This window comes from Macaca nemestrina, chromosome 18, assembly GCF_043159975.1.
Source record: "Macaca nemestrina isolate mMacNem1 chromosome 18, mMacNem.hap1, whole genome shotgun sequence".
Classification (NCBI taxonomy): Eukaryota; Metazoa; Chordata; class Mammalia; order Primates; family Cercopithecidae; genus Macaca; species Macaca nemestrina.
This window is the reverse complement of record NC_092142.1, coordinates 66,676,776-66,696,401: the sequence shown is the minus strand read 5'-3', so window position 1 is coordinate 66,696,401 and position 19,626 is coordinate 66,676,776. Positions and strand designations below refer to the sequence as shown.

Sequence of the window (19,626 nt, the reverse complement as noted above, 5' to 3'; positions counted from 1 at the left end):
TCTGCCAACACCGGGGGTCCTGCCCGTTGCTCCGAACCTGGAGTCCATGACCGTGTTACAGATCCAAGAGATTTTGAATAGGTGGGAAAAAATGCCAGATGGGGCCAGGCGCGGTGGCTCACGCCTGTAATCCCAGCACCTTGGAAGGCTGAGGCGGGAGGAACGTTTGAGCCAAGGAGTTCGAGACCAAGCTGGCCAACACAGGGAGACCCTGTCTCTACAAAAAAAAAAAAAAAAAAAAAAAAAATTAAAACTTAGCCGGTGTGATGGCGTGTGTCTGTAATCCCAGCTACTTGGGAGGCTGAGGTGGGAGGATCGCTTGAGCTTGGGAGGCAGAGGTTGTAGTGAGCGGAGATTGCACAACTATACTCCAGTCTGGGTGACAAAGCCAGGTCCTGTCTGGAAAAAAAAAAAAAGCCTGATGGGTCCAGCGCCCTTCCTTGCCGGCAGTGGTGAGGTCAGGGCTGAAGGTGAGGGTGTACCTGGGGCCTTCAGGGGGGCAGCCTGGGGCTGAGTCCTGAACCCCAAGCACTTCATAGAGGGCCGGAGTGAGTCCTCCAGGTACATGGGGGGTCTTCCTGTGTCTGCCTTCTCCCCAAGTTGGACAGAGTTTGGGAGGGGCAGCCAGAGAGAGAGATAAGCTAGTGTCTCCAGGGCTGAGAGGGGTCAGACAGTCATGGGGTAGGGCCTGCTAGCCTGTTGCCCTCTAAAAGACCAGGACCTAGATTCTGGAAGGTTCACAGGAAGAGGCTGCATTTTTTTTTCTTCTATTACAATCTAAACTCCACTTAAGCGGTAAGGATCAGCAGTCTACCCTGCCCGTAGCTCAGCAAGGTGGAGGTGAAAAGACAGCTAAGGGTGACAGGGAGGAGTCAGCTGGAGAAGATGCTGCACAGAGAGTTCCTGCTGCCTTCCCGATTGAAGAGACATACTTGGTTTGTTGGTTTGTTTGTTTTGAGACAGAGTCTTGCTCTGTGGTCCAGACTGGAGTGCAGTGGCACAATCTTGGCTCACTGCAGCCTCTGCCTCCCAGGTTCCAGCGATTCTCCTCCCTCAGTCTCCTGAGTAGCTGGGATTACAGGCGCCTACCATCATGCCCAGGCTAATTATTATTATTATTATTAGAGACAGAGTTTCGGTCTTGTTGCCCAGGCTGGAGTGCAGTGGAGAGATCTTGGTTCACTGCAACCTCTGCCTCCCGGGTTCAAGCAATTCTTCTGCCTCAGCCTTCCAAGTAGCTGGAATTAGGCACGTGCCACCACACCCAGCGAATTTTTCTATTTTTAGTAGAGATGGGGTTTCACCATGTTTGTCAGGCTGGTCTCCAACTCCTGACCTCAGGCAATCCGCCCACCTCAGCCTCCCAAAGTGCTGGGATTACAGGTGTGAGCCACTATGCCTGGCCACGAAGAGACATAATTTGGATTAAAATCTAAGGCTCGAAGACCACACAGAACCCTCAAACTGCTTGTAGGGTGACAATTCAGTAGGTCTCACACAGTACTGCCAAGGAACCAAGAATGCAGGTTCTGGCCAGGTGTAGTGGCTCATGCCTATAATCCCAGCACTTTGGGAGGCCAAGGTGGATCGCCTGAGCTCAGGAGTTTGAGACCAACCTGGCCAACATGGTGAAACCTTGTCTCTACTAAAATACAAAAAGCTGAGCGTGGTCATGAGCACCTGTAGTCCCAGCTACTGGGGAGGCTGAGGCACGAGAATTGCTTGAGTCCAGGAGGTAGAGGTTGCAGTGAGCCAAGATCTCACCACTGCACTCCAGCCTGGGTGACAGAGCAAGACTCCATTTCAAAAAAAAAAAAAAAAAAAAAAAAGCAGATTCTGCAGGCACACTGCCTAGATGACACCTAACATGTTACTTAGCCTTTCTGGTCTTCCAGTTTTGTTTGTAAGCCGGAGCTATTAACTAACCTCAAGCCTTGCTCTAAGGATTCAATGTTTATTTTTATTTCTTTATTTTTTTTTTGAGACGGAGTCTCGCTCTGTCGCCCAGGCTGGAGTGCAGTGGCCAGATCTCAGCTCACTGCAAGCTCCGCCTCCCGGGTTTACGCCATTCTCGTGCCTCAGCCTCCCAAGTAGCTGGGACTAGACCGGCTAGTTTTTTGTATTTTTTAGTAGACACGGGGTTTCACCGGGTTAGCCAGGATGGTCTCGATCTCCTGACCTCGTGATCCGCCCGTCTCCGCCTCCCAAAGTGCTGGGATTACAGGCTTGAGCCACCGCGCCCGGCCATCAATGTTTATTAAGGGAAGTGCCCACAACAGTGCCTGGCACTCAGATAACACTCACATTTGCCAAGTCTACCATGACAACCCAGGGATTCCAAAACAGAATGACAGAAAATCCACCTCACTGGGATTTTTCTGTTTAGAATGACAAGGAGGAAAGATGAGAGTGACTGCCAAAAGGGTTGGAGTCATGCCCAGGTGGAGGGCCTCTGGAGGCTACAGCGACGCCAGTGGGGCCAGTCCCTGTGTGTGTGAGCACATGGGGGCAGGCAGGGACAACTAAGAAATCAGGCCAGGCTTGCAGGACTAGCCACGTGGCTGGTGGCAGTCAGGGCGGTAGTAACACAGCAAACCTGATCTCAGAGACCAAGTGAACACATGGGACTCAGTTCTTACAAGTGACAGTGACTCAATGAGAAGTTGTCAGCTTGTTCAAGCCCTTCTGTGTTCTGGATGGCATGTTACTCCATGGGCGTTCAGGAAATGCCAAAGCTCCTGAGAGTATTAGCCTTGCCTGTTCTGGGTAGCACAGGCTGAGGACGAGACTTGCCTCCCAGGTGGGCTGGGCTACGCCCCCTTGGTGCTGCCACAAGGCTCACCTCAGATGATTTTCGAAGACCAGGTCCTGACAAGCCAGAGAAGAGCTCAGGTACTTGCTGAGCTGGGCAGCAATAGGGTGGTGATGCCAGCCCAGGGGTGAAAAGGGCATAGATTCTTTACTTCTGTGGCTTAACAGTGAGGGAGCTGCACACGGGTTCAGGAACTTCCCCGTCAACAGTTCTCTGGGGTGCAGTAACAAAACTGGCTTCTGCTGCTAAAGGTTTTATAATTAAGGGTCAGACAGGATGCATCCTGGGCTATGCAGCAGGAGGATCCCTTTTCAGCCTTAACTCCCCCACAATGTCAATTCTTTTGTCCCCTCCCAAGCTAAAACAAATCCACTTACAGAGGGCCGGGATTGGTGGTGCACGCCTGTAATCCCAGCAGTTTGGGAGGCCGAGGTGGGCGGATCATGAGGTCAGGAGATGGGAGACCATCCTGGCCAACACGGTGAAACTCCGTCTCTACTAAAATTCAATTAGTCAGGTGTGGTTGCATGCGCCTGTATTCCCAGCTACTGCAGAGGTTGAGGCAGGAGAATCGCTTGAATTTGGGAGGCAGAGGTTGCAGTGAACCCAGCTCGTGCTACTGCACTCCAGCCTGGCAACAGACAGAGACTCTTAAAACAAACAAACAAACAAACAAACAAACAAACACCTTTCAAACAGAATATGTACAATCAGGAATGACAGGCGGTGTTGAAAAACTGAGCCTCGTTGTTCTGCAAAAAGGTTATATATGCTTAGGTGGCTGGGCATCGTGGTTCATGCCTATAATCCAGCACTTTGGGAGGCTGAGGCAGGAAGATCACTTCAGTCCAGGAGTTTGAGACTAGCCTGGGTAACATAGCAAGACCCTATATCTACAAAAAACCTAAAAAAAACAAAACAAAACAAAAATGAGCCAGGTGTGATGGCATGGCCTGTAGTCCCAGCTATCCAGGAGGCTGAGGTAGGAGGATTGCTTGAGCCTAGTTCGAGGTCACAGTGAGTTGTTTGTGCCACCACATCCCAGCCTAGGTGACAGTGAGACCCTGTCTCAAAAAAAACTTGGAATTAAAAAAAAGTTGGGGCCAGGTGTGGTGGCTCATGCCTGTAATCCCAGAACTTTGGGAGGCTGAGGCGGGCGGATCACCTGAGGTCAGGAATTCGAAACTAGCCTGACCAACATGGTGAAACCCCATCTCTACTAAAAATACAAAAATTAGCTGGGTGTGGTGGTGGGTGCCTGTAATCCCAGCTTCTCAGGAGGCTGAGGCAGGAGAATCCCTTGAACCCAGGAGGTGGAGGTTGAAGTGATCCGAGATTGTGCCACTGTACTCCAGCTTGGGTGACAAAGTGAGACTCCGTCTCAAAAAAAAAAAAAAAAAGTTTTGGCTGACTGGTAGTGGGTAACCTGGTGGGTAAACCATGGATGGGAGACAGAATTCAAGCTCCAACAGACCGAGACCACTAACTTTCAGAGCAAGGAGTTCACTGCCTGGCTGAATCCCGAGGCCCCAGGAGGCCCTGGATTGTTTTCCTGGGAGACCCATCTGTGTGGACAGCACTAGGCAGCCAAAAGCTTCACATATTTTGCTGTTACTTCTCATTGAAAACTTGTAAGTTGGAATTTTGGTTAAAAAACTCGAGTAAGTGGTTTAAACTTTCACCTAAAGTGGGTTTGCCAAAGCAATCTGCTTAGAAACAGCAGCAGCAGCAAGATGATTTTCCAGTCACGCCTAAGATTCCAAACACGACACAACTCCATCCACCTTCCTGGGGTGCTAACAGGCAGTTCTATTATCTAAGACAGTCTCCTCACTACCCGGTGGTTGTGCATCTGTCTCTCCTTTCAAATGAACTTCTCTAGGGCAGGCTGGGTCCAGCTTCTCTGTTCCCTTACACCTGCCAGAGCTCCAGGTACATCTGATCCCAGGCCTCCTTGAGCTGAGATGCTGAGAGCCTCCCATTAGCCCCTTTCACTCTAAGCAGCTCTATGGCCCATCTACTCTGTGCACAGGGCATCTACTCAAGTGGATCACAGAAGCTGGCTGCCGTCCATCTACTCACCTGTACTCAAGCACATTTTTTGGGGAGTTAAGAGTTACAGCAGGGGCTGGGTGCGGTGGCTCATGCCTGTAATCCCAGCACTTTGGGAGGCTGAGGCGGGCGGATCACGAGGTCAGGAGATTGAGACCATCTGGCTAACACGGTGAAACCCTGTCTCAAATACAAAAAATTGGCCAGGCGTGGTGGCAGGCGCCTGTAGTCCCAGCTACTTGGGAGGTTGACGCAGGAGAATGGCGTGAATCCAGGAGACGGAGGTTGCAGTGAGCCGAGATTGCGCCACTGCGCTCCAGCCTGGGCAACAGAGCGAGACTCCATCTCAAAAAAAAAAAAAAAAAAAAAAAAGTTATAGCAGGATGTGCTCAATATCCAGTCACCGCCAAGATCATATCCTCCCATCTGCTAGAGAAAGTACCATCCCAGGAACAGAGGTTGCCTGTGAAAGGCAGCAGCCTGCACAGCTTGGAACCACGTATGCAGTCCCCCAACCTCCCTCAAGCAGGCAGGAATCACACAAGATGGAGTCTTTGAAGCACTTGTTAATCCGTTATGATTTATTAGCTGTACAGCAGTAGATCCTCCTCCCCAGCTTTCAACCCCATTACATATTTTATTACAGGTCTCATGTTGGCGTCCTAAAATAATGAAAAATATCACACAGTACAGCTAAGTACAAAATGCATCAACCTAGAGTCTGATAGCTAACTGATGGCTCTCTTAAAAGCAATACACAGAAGAAAAAAGTGTTTGAAATCAGTAAGACTGAGGCTCTCTAAAAAACACATTTTTAAACATGTGACAGTTCATGTGCAAGAATCACTTTTTAGTTGGTTTTGTTTCACATTATTATTTTTTGAAGATCCAAAGTTTAAATTACTGACCTAGTGAAATTTTCTGGCCCAGCTTATAAGGGCTGCTGTGACCCACTCATAATCACCCTTCTGCTTTAACAGAAGACTTATAAAACACAACAATCAGCTACAAACAGGGCAAAGAAAATGTTGATGGGAAATCATAACTGAAAGTTAATTGTACAAGGTTCAAATGCTGGCTCCGTGGGCTGGAAATCATGATCTGCCACGTGGGTGTCCGTCACTGGTGGGCAGTGGTCTGGGTGCCATTCTGCTACATGATTGTGATCCAATTCCTTGTCAACATTTACACACTACAGAGTCTGTGGTAACTTAATTTGCAAGTAATTAAAATGCTGGGTTTTCTTACACTGCACTTCTTTTCAACCTCTTAATTAATGGAAAAGATTAAAATGTAAAAAAAGTTATTTACAAGCTTGACCATACCAGAAACTTTGCCAAGAAAGAGGCAAAGCTTTCAGGACAGAACCTGATCGTAGCATGCCATACTACTGGTGTGCAGCTGACTCCAAGCAAAGGGAGTCAGGGAAAAGCAAAAGCAAAAAACAGTTTAAAAGTCTAAGTCCTTCCCAAGTATGCATTTACAATTAAAAACTCTCTTGGGAAGAAGACCATAGAACTCTGGGAAGCCTGGTGGCCATTCTGGAGTGGTTTACCACATGGAGGGAGGGGTCAATGTCTCCGTTTCCATCTAGGAAAACGAGTTAGTCGTCAACACTGTCCTCAGCACTTCACAGTAAACCCTCGGGGACTCAGAACATTCCATGATTTGCTAACATCAGACAGCAAATTCTAGTTAAATCACATTTTTTTCTAACATCATCCTTGAAGTTTTCGTTCTTGGTATGTTTGGTAAAATGATGCTTTTCCCAAAGCCAAAAAAAGAAAGGGAGAAAAATTAAGATGCGGGCCGTTTAAACACAGCCCAGAGCAGTCCTGGCGACACACAAGGCTCCGCCATCACCGGTCCATCATGCTGAGGATCATCTCGGGCGTGAGGTCTCCGTTGGGGGCGTCTGTGGCAGCTGGCTGGGGCTCCTCTTCCTCTCCCTCTGCGGGCTCAGCATCTGGCTCTTTTTTTACTTCAACTATAATGTTTTCAATTGCACCTGTATTCTGATCTTCAACCTGAATGATAGCTGTTGCTGGCAAAGAAGAGCACAGACAGAACAAATGGTGCATTAAAGCCCCAAGAATCACAAGGGTCCTTCAGACTGACATCAAACAGGATGTCAGCAATGCAGGAAAGCCTTATTAGATAGTGGTCCAGAGAGAGTCAATTTATTTATTTATTTATTTATTTATTTTTTTTTGAGACTGAGTCTGGCTCTGTCGCCCAGGCTGGAGTGCAGTGGCGCGATCTCAGCTCACTGCAAGCTCCGCCTCCCGGGTTTACGCCATTCTCCTGCCTCAGCCTCCCGAGTAGCTGGGACTACAGGCGCCCGCCACTTCGCCCGGCTAGTTTTTTTTTGTATTTTTTAGCAGAGATGGGGTTTCACCGTGTTAGCCAGGATGGTCTCGATCTCCTGACCTCGTGATCCGCCCGTCTCAGCCTCCCAAAGTGTTGGGATTACAGGCTTGAGCCACCGCGTCTGGCCTCAATTTATTTTTTATTTTATTTTTTGAGACGGAGTCTTGTTCTATCACCAGGCTGGAGTGCACTGGCACGATCTCGGCTCACTGCAACCTCTGCCTCCCGGGTTAAAGCGTTTCTCCTACCTCAGCCTCCTGAGTAGCTGGGACTACAGGGGCCTGCCCCTACGCCTGGCTAATTTTTGTATTTTTAGCAGAGATGGGGTTTTACCATGTTGGCCAGGCTGGTATGGAACTCCTGACCTCAGGTGATCCTCTCGCCTTGACCCCCCAAAGTGCTGGGATCAAAGGTGTGAGCCACCGTGCCTCACCCTGAGTTTCTTAGAAGGGGCAATCTCAGCACAGAAACTGCTTTCCCTCTCCACCCTTTACGATTTGGCTCTTTTATATTCATTACTGCATCCATTCTGCCAGCTGACTGTGACTTTGGTTGTTTTTCAAAACCCGCCCACATTAACAGTACCCATCTTGTAGAACACAAGTACCCTTCTACTCTGGACTTCTTCTCCTTGAAATGTAACAGGCCTCTAAAGATTTCCTCAGATGTTCCTCAGTAAAAACTCCTAAAAAACCATTTCCTGAGAGTTTGTTCTCGACATGCCCTTAACTTGTTCTCATGGCTTAGTTCCCACCTCCCCAAAGAACAAGGACCCATCTGGCTCCCCCACATGCTCGGAGAAGACTCCAGCCTCCAGAGCAGAGATGAACAACTTACGCTGGTTCTGTTTGGGCTGGTTGGTTCTGCCAGGGGGTCGTCCTCTCCGCTTCTTGGCAGGTGGTGGGGCTGGGGTCACAGGCTGAGGCTCTGGCTCGGGTTCAATTTCTACGGCAGGCTCCTCCTCATCCTCATTGTCGTCCAGATCTGGTTCAGCATTTTCTTTTCATGAAATCAGGAAGCACAGGTGGTGGGACAAGGAGAAGGGTGGTGGAAGAAGAAAGAAAACAATTACATATTCTTTGAAGTCTTGTTTTTTTATATATATATATTTCTTTTCTTTTTTTTTTGAGACAGGGTCTCACTCTGCTGCCTAGGCTGGAGTGCAGTAGCACGATCTCGGCTCACTGCCACCTCCACCTCCCAGATTCAAGTAATTCTCATGGCTCAGCCTCCTGAGTGGCCGGGACTACAGGCATGCACCGCTATGCCCAAGTAATTTTTCTTTTTCTTTTTTTTTTTGAGACAGAGTCTCACTCTGTCTCCCAGGCTAGAATGTAGTGGCACGATCTCGGCTCACTGCAACCTCCGCAACCTGGGTTCAAGCAATTCTCCTGTCTCAGCCTCCTAAGTAGTTGTGACTACAGGCATACGCCACCACGCCCAGCTGATGTTTGTATTTTTAGTAGAGATGGGGTTTCACCATATTGGTCAGGCTGATCTTGAACTCCCGACCTCAGGTGATCCACCTGCCTTGGCCTCCCAAAGTGCTGGGATTACAGGCATGAGCCAACTTGCCCAGCCAATCCAGGTAATCTTTGTATTTTTTGTAGAGACGGGGTTTCGCCATGTTGGCCAAGCTGGTCTCAAACTCCGGATCTCAGGTGATCTGCCCACTTCGACCTCCCAAAGTGCTGGGATTACAGGCGTGAGCCACTGTGCTCAGTCTATTATTTTATTAAGAAAAACCAATTTAAGGCTGGGCACAGTGGTTCACACCTATAACCCCAGCACTCTGGGAGGCTGAGATTGGAGGATCACTCATGTTCAGGAATTCAAGACCAGCTTGGGTAACATAGTGAGACATTATCTCTACAAGAAATAAGAAACTGGCAGCTGGGCGCGGTGGCTCACGCCTGTAATCCCAGCACTTTGGGAGGCTGAGGCGGGTGGATCACCTGAGGTTGGAAGTTCAAGACCAGCCTGACCAACATGGAGAAACCCTGACTCTACTAAAAATACAAAATTAGCTGGGCATGGTGGCGCATACCTGTAATCCCAGCTACTCGGGAGGCTGAGGCAGAAGAATCACTTGAACCCAGGAGGCAGAGATTGCGTGGAGCTGAGATCCGCCATTGCACTCCAGCCTGGACAACAAGAATGAAACTCTGTCTCCAGAGAGAGAGAGAGAAAAGAAAAAAACAAAAAACAAAAAACAAAACAAACGAAATTGGCTTGGTGTGGTGGCTCATGCCTGTAATCCCAGCACTTTGGGAGGGCGAGGTGGGCGGCTTACTTGAGTTCAAGAGTTCGAGATGAGACCAGCCTGGCAAATATGGTGAAACCCCATTTCTACTCCAAAAAAAAAAAAAATGTGGCCAGGCATGGTGGCTCAGGCCTGTAATTCCAGCACTTTGGAAGGCCGAGGCGGGTGGACTGCAAGGTCAGGAGATTGAAACCATCCTGGCCAACGTGGTAAAACCCCGTCTCTACTAAAAATACAAAAATTAGCCAGGTGTGGTGGCAGGCACTTGTAATCCTAGCTACTCAGGAGGCTGAGGCATGAGAATCACTTGAACCTGAGAGGCAGAGGTTGCAGTGAGCTGAGATCATGCCACTGCACTCCAGTCTGGGTGACAGAGTAAGACTTTGGGAAAAACAAACAACAAAAAAAGACAAATTAAAAATTAAACACAAAACAAAACAAAAGTCCATTTAAAAATGCTTTTAGGGGAGCAGGGTGTGAGGTTCCAAAGTAATAAATAAAAATGCTTTTGCTGGAATTTTTGCTATCAGGATTAATATAACAAACAGGTATTGCAGCAAAATGAAGCAAATTGACTTGAATACTATTATTCGCACTTTATGTGGGATTGGCTATTAGTTTTTCCTTTTAGCTTTAGACCCTACTTTTTTGATTCAACACAATACTGAATTTCAAATTTTAATGATCCCCCTACCTACTATACCAGGATAAAGCAGGACACTAAGCCTGAAATGGACCCTTGCAGATGTGGTTCTGCTCATCTCTAAGTGGGCAGGAGGGCTAAGAGTGAGTGTGTGTGTGTGTGTGTGTGTGTGTGTGTGTGTGTGTGTGTGTGTGTGTGTGTGTGTGTGTGTGTGTGTGTGTGTGTGTGTGTGTGTGTGTGTCAGGGGACAAGACAGAAATTCTTTTTCTTTTTTTTTTTTTTTGAGATGGGGTGTGTGTGTGTGTGTGTGTCAGGGGACAAGACAGAAATTCTTTTTCTTTTTTTTTTTTGAGATGGGGTGTGTGTGTGTGTGTGTGTGTGTGTGTGTGTGTGTGTGTGTGTGTGTCAGGGGACAAGACAGAAATTCTTTTTCTTTTTTTTTTTTTTTGAGATGGGGTCTTGCTCTGTCACCCAGGCTAGAGTGCAGTGGTGTGATCATAGCTCACTGCAGCTTCTAACTCCTGACCTCCCAAAGTGTTAGGATTATAGGCTTCATCCATCATGCCTGGCCAGAAATTCTTACGCATTGTGAGGTCCTATTTACTAAGGTAAGTAGCAAGAGTTTTTTTGAAACTATTATTGATTCTCTTTTAAAGTCAAGTTTTTGGACTTAATTCCCAGCTGTACCAGACCTAATGCATCATTCCCAACCCTTTTGCTCTCCTCCCTAATGCCACAGTTGTCCATCCATGGTAAAGTAAGTGGTACATAAAAGTGAGGAAATTATTGTATAAAGAATACTGATGAGGAGTCAGGTAATGAGGCTCTGAGTCTCAGATCTCTTACTAGATATGTGACCTGGGACATCTGACCAGCTGAGACTCAGTTTCCCTGAGCAATTTCTGTAGCACTCTCACTCCACTTAATAGTGACCTGGAGATCAACAGGACTGAGGCAACTCATGTAATCCTGCTCCATAACCTACAGTCTACCACAAACACAGCTTTTACTTATAGCAAACATCACAATTTTAAAATTCACCATTTTCCACTTAGGCTTCGGTACTTCACTGAATGAGGGTGTTACCCTCATTTTATAGAAAAAGTGAGAAACTAAGTGATTGCAATGCACAGCCAAGTCACAGCAGGTAGAATTCAAACCTCTACCCTCAGTCTGGGCTGTTCTGGCGCCCACATCTGCAGGCAGCTAAAGAGCTTTTGTTATCCCTCCCCCATGGCTGTGGCACAAAATGTACAATGCCTGCCTTCCTCTAGAAAGCACAGGTTATTGACGTGTACTCTTTTTCTCTGGAACAAAATGTTTAAATTTAGAGATCTGTGGGTAAACTCCTGATCTTCCAGATAAAATGCCTTATTTCTCAAGTGACTGAAATCCTAAGTGAAAATGTGGGGAATGTAGAGATAAGTGGCAGTGTGTCAAGAACGAGAGATGCTTCCCTGCTGAACTTCTTCAAGCCCCCTATTGCCTAAGTTGGCCCAATGCCTAGAAAACTAAACAAATTCAGTCAGAATTGGGGGGAAAAGCACACAAAAGCAGGCTAACAGGATCAAAGGCTTATTGGCTTGGTGGTATTTCGGCAAAAAGCCTTGAAAACAGCAGTAGACCATCTGCTGGTCGATTTCTGTAGATAGCCGACAAGCAGAACTTCTGGGTCAGGACAAGTAACACTGCACGGCCATCAGTGGCATGGAGCCCAGGCTGACGTCCATTTTCTGGGGGAGATAAAGAGTCACTAGGTATAAGGCCTTGAACCAAATTTCGTGCTCTACTAAACAGCAGCAGACCGAAGGAAGAACTGTAGAAATCTATCAGAAGCTATCAATAATCTCTTTAGACTTAAGATGCTTCTGGTTACATATGATGAGGGAAAGAAGCTGGTCTTCCTGGAGATGAATCACAAAAGTGAACAAGGAAGTATCAGGAGAAAGCAGGACACAGGACAGAGTCTGACAGCAGGGGGCTTTGCAACTAAGAGCAACTATAAAGGTTAAGATTATCTGATCACTGGTAATATCTGGGAGTCTCCCAACATTTCTGAAAACCCCCAACAGTTCACTGCAGTAATTTTTTTCTTTTTTTTTTTTTTTGAGACAGGGTCTCACTCCGTCGCCCAGGCTGGAGTGCAGTGACACTATCTCAGTTCACTGCAGCCTCAACCTACTGGGCTCAAGCCATCCTCCCACCTCAGCCTCCCAGATAGCTGGGACCAAAGGTGCAGGTCACAACCCCCTGCTGATTTTTGTATTTTTTTGTAGATACAGGGTTTTGCCATGTTCCCCAGGCTGGTCTTGAACTCCTGAGCTAAGGTGATCTGTCTGCCTTGGCCTACCGAAGTGCTGGGATTACAGGCGTGAGCCACCATGACCAGGGGCAAATTGACATCTTAAAGGAGGCATACACTTAACACCCAGTGACTGAAGAAGATGCTACTTAAAACAGATACTCCAAGCCGGGCGCGGTGGCTCATGCCTGTAATCCCAGCTACTTGGGAGACTGAGGCAGGAGAATTGCTTGAACCTGGGAGGCGGAGGTTGCAGTGAGCCGAGCTCATACCACTGCACTCCAGCCTGGGCAACAGAGTGAGACTCCGTCTCGGGGGGAAAAAAAAAAAAATGTAAAAAAGTAATAGAATCAATTACTATAACTCACCATATTAATAGTCATTAGACAGCATTAATTAGAAATACAAATTAAGGCCGGGCACAGTGGCTCAAGCCTGTAATCCCAGCACTTTGGGAGGCTGAGGAGGGCAGATCATCTGAGGTCAGGGGTTCGGGACCAGCCTGGCCAACATGGTGAAACCCTATCTCTACTAAAAATACAAAAATTAATAGGGCGTGGTGGGGCAAGCCTGTAATCCCAGCTACCTGGGAGGCTGAGGCAGGAGAATCGCTTGAACCCAGGAGGTAGAGGTGCAGGGAGCAGAGATCACGCCACTGCACTCCAGCCTGGGCAACAAGAGGGAGATACCATCTCAAAAAACAAAAAAGAACACCAAACAAACAAAAAACTCAAAAACAAAAAAGCCCAATAAGTGACTAAAGTTCTTCAATATGTTACTTATTCAAAAAATCTCATCCCCTCCCCACTATTTCTACTGACAACCAGTGCAAAACACAAAATGAAGAATCCCTAGACTATCAGGCATCATCTATAATCTCTCCAGTTTAATGGTGCTTCTGGGAAGTCCATTCCCTAAAACCAAACTCTCTACCACCTTTTCCATCCACACCTTAAGTCTTTAGTTACAGAGGTGTCTTCCCACCTGGATGCCAGCAACCCACATATCCACACTATAGAATCTAACACTCTGAACATGTTTGTGTAATTAAACGTGGCCTCCAAATTACCAAGACTCTTGTTCTTCCACCCTCTTTGTGAGGCTTGGCACTTCTTTTTTTGGAGACAAAAAAAAGACGCCTAGGATGGAGGGCAGTGGCATGATCACAGCTCACTGCAGCCTCTATTTCCCGGGCTCAGGTGATTCTCCTACTTCAGCCTCTCGAGTAGCTGGCACTATGGGCATGTACCACCACACCGGGCTAATTTTAAAATTTTTTGTAGAGACAAGGTTTTGCCATGTTCCCCAGGCTGGTCTCGAACTCCTGACCTCAAGTGATCTGCCCATCTTCGTCTCCCAAAGTGCTAGGATTACAGGCATGAGCCACTGTGCCCGACCAAGGCTTGGCACTTCTTTTTTTTTTTTTTTTTGAGACGGAGTCTCGCTCTGTCGCCCGGGCTGGAGTGCAGTGGCCGGATCTCAGCTCACTGCAAGCTCCGCCTCCCGGGTTTACGCCATTCTCCTGCCTCAGCCTCCCAAATAGCTGGGACTACAGGCGCCTGCCACCTCGCCCGGCTAGTTTTTTGTATTTTTTTTAGTAGAGACGGGGTTTCACCGTGTTAGCCAGGATGGTCTCGATCTCCTGACCTCGTGATCCGCCCGCCTCGGCCTCCCAGAGTGCTGGGATTACAGGCTTGAGCCACCACGCCCGGCCAAGGCTTGGCACTTCTAAGCATAACCTCCTGCCTGGGTTTCATGACTAGAGAGGCAAAAAACACTCCAAAGAGTACCTGTGGTAGGAAAATAGGCAAGATTTTAAACTTTAAATGGAGAGATTAAGGTAGGAAGAGAAAGGCTGACCTTCACTGACTTGATCAGCACCTCTCAAGGCTAGGCTGACACAGGCAGTCAAACCATAAGTGAAGAGGCTTAAACAACTTTCTTCATGTCCATTAGATTCACTGCTCAAATCTAGACCAGCTACCTAAATGTAAAAGTTAAGAACATAGGACAAGAAACTCGGCTGGCCTTAGAATATCACAAATTTGAATAAACTAAATAAAAATATTAATTTTGCTTTGACTTTAACTGAAGATTACTTATAAGGCATTAATAAGTGGAATGCCACGAGGAGAAAAGAAAATGTGCCCCAGAAAAACACTAACTGCTGTTGTAAATAGACATTAGGAGATGAGAAGTTTAAAGAAAGGAAGAGCATGTGCCTGCCTCTATATCTCAGCATATCCATACATAAATACACTGGAAACTGGGCTCCAAGGCCTGCCATAGTAAGCAAACCAAGAAACAAGTCACCTACCACTGTCAGAGGAATCTTCTTTCTTAGAGCGCATCTTTCTTTTTCTTCCACGTTTACTCTTCTTCGTTTCTCCTCCATTCTCCCCCTCTACACCATCTGGGCCAGCACAATTATCAGCATGTCTTGCCATGGTATTCTAACAAAAAGAACAAAATCCTCTTTCACACCACTAAAAAAGCTAAGATCAGATTGAAAGTTATTTACTTTAATAAAATCCATATTAAGCCTAAAAATTCTAGTATCTGCTAAGTGTGTCCTGAACACGCTGTCTCTGCTCAGGGGAAATGGGTAAGGCTAGCTTCTTTGAGGGGAGGCTCAGCAGCCTACAGACAGAGACAGGAGAGGATTCAGACCAGCTCCTAGTTCTGTCAAGATCTAACACAGCCCTCAAGACCCCGCACAGGCTACAGCTAGCTAGGGGTGGGGTGGGGTGCAGGTTTCAATCCACCTAGGGAAATTTCTTTTTTTTTTGAGACGGAGTCTCGCTTTTTCGCCTAGGCTGGAGTGCAGTGGTGTGATCTCGGCTCACTCAAGCTCCGCCTCCCTGGTTCCCGCCATTCTCCTGGCTCAGCCTCCCGAGTAGCTGGGATTACAGGGGCCAGCTCTGCACCCGGCTAATTTTTTGTATTTTTAGTAGACAGGGTTTCACCGTGTTAGCCAGGATGGTCTCGATCTCCTGACCTCATGATCCACCCACCACGGCCTCCCAAAGTGCTGAGATTACAGGTGTAAGCCACCGTGCCCAGCAGGAAATTTCTTTATACAATGAATCTATTCAAAGATACTGTGTTCCCCATCAGTGGAAGGGCTCACACATGGATAGAAACATCAAGATGGGGTGACTAACACTTTCCAAACAATGGAACATCTCTGTTTATAACCTCAGTGAAAAAAACTACCTTGCTCTGCAGAGGAAGACCAAAAATCCAATATTCAGTATCATAATAGGAAAAGTGAAGTTCTGACCCTTACCCGACGTGTAAATGTTTTCCCACACTTAGAACAGACAAACGCCGCAGGGACAAAGTTGGGGTCGTGATAGCGCTTGAAGTGCATGTCGAGAAGCTGCTTCTGGCGGAAGGTCTTATCGCAGTGGCTGCAGGCATAAGGCTTCTCCCCGGTGTGGGTGCGCTTGTGCATGATCATGTGCCTCTCCTGAAATGGCATGGGGGAAAGGCCTCTGAGCCTGCTCATGGGGCTACTATCCCAGCTGCCACCTGCATGCAAGTGGCCAACAGGTCTTTCTCACCCAAGCTAGGTCTAGACTCAACACGGCTTGAGATGATAAAGCTATACATTTAGAGACAGGGTCTTGCTCTGTTGCAAAGGCTGGAGAGCAGTGGTGTGATCATGGTTTACTGCAGCTTCAAAATGGGACCATAGACATGAGCCACCATGCCCAACTAATTTTTTTTTTTTCTTTTGAGACGGAGTCTTGCTCTGTCGCCCAGGATGGAGTGCAGTGCCGCCATCTCGGCTCGCTGCAACCTCCACCTCCCAGGTTTAAGCAGTTCTCCTGCCTTAGCCTCTGGAGTAGCTGCGATTACAGGTGCCTGCCACCACGCCCAGGTGATTTTTGTAGTTTTTAGTAGAGATGGGGTTTCATTAGGTTGGCCAGGCTGGTCTTGAACTCCCAACCTCAAATGATCTGCCTGCCTTGGCTTCTCAAAGTGGTGGGATTACAGGTGTGAGTCACCTGGCCCCAGCTAAATTTTTTTTTTTTTTGGAGACAGTCTCACTCTGTCGCCCAGGCTGGAGCGCAGTGGCGCAATCTCGGCTCAACGCAACCTCCGCTGCAGGTTCAAGCAATTCTCCTGCCTAAGCATCTGGAGTAGCTGGGATTACAGATGTCTATCACCACGCCTGGCTAATTTTTGTATTTTTAGTAGAGGCAGGGTTTCACCGTCTTGGCCAAGCTGGTCTCGAGCTCTTGACCTCAAATGATCCACCCACCTCGGCCTCCCAAAGTGCTGGGATTACAGGCACTTGAGCCACCGTGCCCGGCCCTAATTTTTCTTTCTGTAGAGACAGGGTCTCTCTCCGTTGCCTATCTCGGCCTCCCAAAGTGCTAGGATTACAGGTGTGAGCCACTGGGCCCTGCTTGATAAAGGTATTTTTAGTGTGGTGCAGAACTGCTTCCATAATTCTAGCACAGACAGAGCTGCTTATTCCTGCTGAGCTCCTTCTCTGGCTCTCCAAGAGTCATGTCCCCGCATGAGATTCTTCCCCTCTCTCAAGTCCTGGACTTACTTTCCACAGTTTTCAGAGAGATGTCTGCTTAAGGAAGAGGTAAGCTGTGACTGAATAAAACATCAGCGGGACATGGTATAATACAATTGACAAGGAGCATGACCTTTGATTTTGGTGACATTCCTCATAATCCAGTTTGAAAATACTATCCTTAAAATATGTAAATGCCTTCTGATAACACCAGACACTGAGGAAGCACCAACAACTTTCAGTGAAGGTTCCTACCTGTCTACAAGCGTAATCACACTGGTCGCACTTAAAGCGCTTCTCATTCTTGTGTGACTTCTGATGCTGGATGAGGGCATAGCGCTCATGAAACACAGCATCACAGTAACGGCATTTCTTGCCTTGCTCAATATAGGAATGCTGCTTTCGCAAGTGGACACCTGAAAGCACAGTAAAAAGCCCAGTGTAATGTTAAAACACAAACAAGCACTTTAATAAGTTACTAATACATTTCTCCTGATTTTTTTTTTTTTTTTTTTTTGAGACGGAGTCTTGTTCTGTCGCCCAGGCAGGAGTGCAGTGGCACAATCTCGGCTTACTGCAAGCTCCACCTCCCAGGTTCATGCCATCCTCCTGCCTCAGCCTCCCGAGTAGCTGGGGACTATAGGCGCCTGCCACCACGCCCGGCTGTTTTTGTTTTTTTTTTTTTGTATTTTTAATAAAGACGAGGTTTCGTCATGTTAGCCAGGATGGTCTCAATCTCCTGCCCGCCTCGGCCTCCCAAAGTGCTGGAATTATAGGTGTGAACCACTGCACCAGGCCCATTTCTCCTGATTTTTAAGTTTACTCTGGGTGTTACACAAAAAATGAATGAAAAGGCAGAGTAACAGGTGCAGGGAGAACAATTAAGATTGTTCAAATAGGATAGGTGGGAGAAGATGGTGGCTGGGACAAGGGTGATGACAATGGGTATGGATGGAAGGAGAAGAACTGATGAGAGATGGAAGCAGTTGCATCAATAGGATTTAGTGACTGTAGAGTGAAGAAGAAAGTAGGCATCAGGCCTGGAAAACCAGGTAGGTGTTGGGGTCATTTACTGAGACAAGAATAGAGGAAGAGGGCTTAAGACCAAGTTGTATGTGTTATTTTTGGGGTCGGGGAGTCGGGGGGTATAAGGGATAGAGAAGTTTTAGACCTTCAGTTTTAGACATGCTGAATTTGAAATGCCAGAGACATCAATGCAGGGGTGGGATGGCAAGGGATACACAGTTATATAAGGTTAACTCAAGAGAAAGATCTGGAGTAGGAATATAAATGTACAAGTTGTTAGGATTTGAAAGCAGCTATGCTTATCACTGTACCACCAATGCCACAAAGAGTTGTTAGAATTTGAAACCATGGGAGCTGATAAGATCACTAAGGCAAAAAGTAGAATTAAAATAAAAAGTATGGGTCATGCTTTAAGAAGTCTAAGAGTTGGCAGGCACAGTGGCTCATGCCTGTAATCCCAGGACTTTGGGAGGCTGAGGCAGGTGGATCACCTGGGGTGAGGAGTTCAAGACCAGCCTGGCCAACATGGCAAAACTCTGTCTCTTCCTAAAAAAAAAAAAAATTAGCTGGCCGTGGTGGTGTATGCCTGTAAACCTGTAATCCCAGTCACTCGGGAGGCTGAGGCAAGAGAACGGCTTGAACCTGGGAGGCGGAGGTTGCAGTGAGCCAAGATTATGCCACTGCACTGCACTCTAGCCTGGGCGACAAAGACTCCATCTCAAAAGGAATCCTAGCACTTTGGAAGGCAAAGGCATGTGGATCACCTGAGGTCAGAAGTTTGAGACGTGGCCCTGTAGTGAAACCCCCTCTCTACTACAAAATACAAAAATTAGCTGGGCATGGTGGTGTACACCTGGAGTCCCAGGTACTCGGGAAAATGAGAAAGGAGAATCATTTAAACCAGGGCAGCAGTGGCTACAGTGAGCCGAGATCGTGCCGCTCTACTCCAGCCTGGGTGACAGAGTGAAACTCTGTCTCTCACACAAAGTACACACGCACACACACAAACAAAGAAGTCTAAGAGTTGGGCCAGGCATGGTGGCTCACACCTCTAATCCCAGCACATTGGAAGGCTGAGGTGGGTGGATTGCTTGAGTCCAGTACAAGACCAGCCCGGGCAACATAGTGAAACCCTGTCTCTACCAAAAAAAAAAAAAAATTAGCTGGTCATTGTGGCATGTGCCTGAGGTCCCAGCTACCAGGGAGGTTGAGGTGGGAGGATTGCTTGAGCCTGGGAAGTCGAGGCTGCAGTGAGCCAAGATTGCGCCACCGAAATCCAGCCTGGGCAACAGAGAAAGACACAGTCTCCAATAATTAAAAAAAACAAAACAACAACAACAAAAAACCTCAGAGTTAAGGCTAGCGAGAGAAAAAAAGGTTAAAACAACAGAAAGTTGAAAGGAATAAGAGAAAGAAGAAAACCAACAGGATTTAGTGTCACAGACGCCAAGGGAAGAAAGTGTTTCAAAGGAAGAGGGTACTGTCAACTATGAAGAACACTGCTAAGAGATCAACTCATCTTTTAGGAAGAAGAGTGGAAAGGAGTCTTCACTACATTCAGAGTGTGGGGTCATTCATGACCTTAAGCAAGAGTCATTATACCAGAGTGATGCGGAATAAG

General features: G+C 47.3%; 1 protein-coding gene across 2 annotated transcripts in view; it reads right to left on the bottom strand.

Annotated features, from left to right (window-relative positions):
- Positions 1–5,423: 5,423 nt before the first annotated feature.
- LOC105491417 (CCCTC-binding factor) overlaps positions 5,424–19,626 on the bottom strand; it is a 78,414-nt gene continuing 64,211 nt past the window's right edge. Inside the window, exons 8-12 of one of the 2 annotated variants that reach the window (XM_011757812.3) lie at positions 17,235–17,395; positions 15,732–15,914; positions 14,760–14,895; positions 8,072–8,233; positions 5,424–6,908 (exon numbers count right to left, since the gene is read on the bottom strand). In XM_011757812.3, coding sequence (XP_011756114.1) covers positions 6,724–6,908; positions 8,072–8,233; positions 14,760–14,895; positions 15,732–15,914; positions 17,235–17,395 — 827 coding nt within the window. In that variant the 3' untranslated portion in view covers positions 5,424–6,723. The remainder of the gene's footprint in view (positions 6,909–8,071; positions 8,234–14,759; positions 14,896–15,731; positions 15,915–17,234; positions 17,396–19,626) is intronic. The other variant, XM_011757813.3, reaches the window with a different exon arrangement.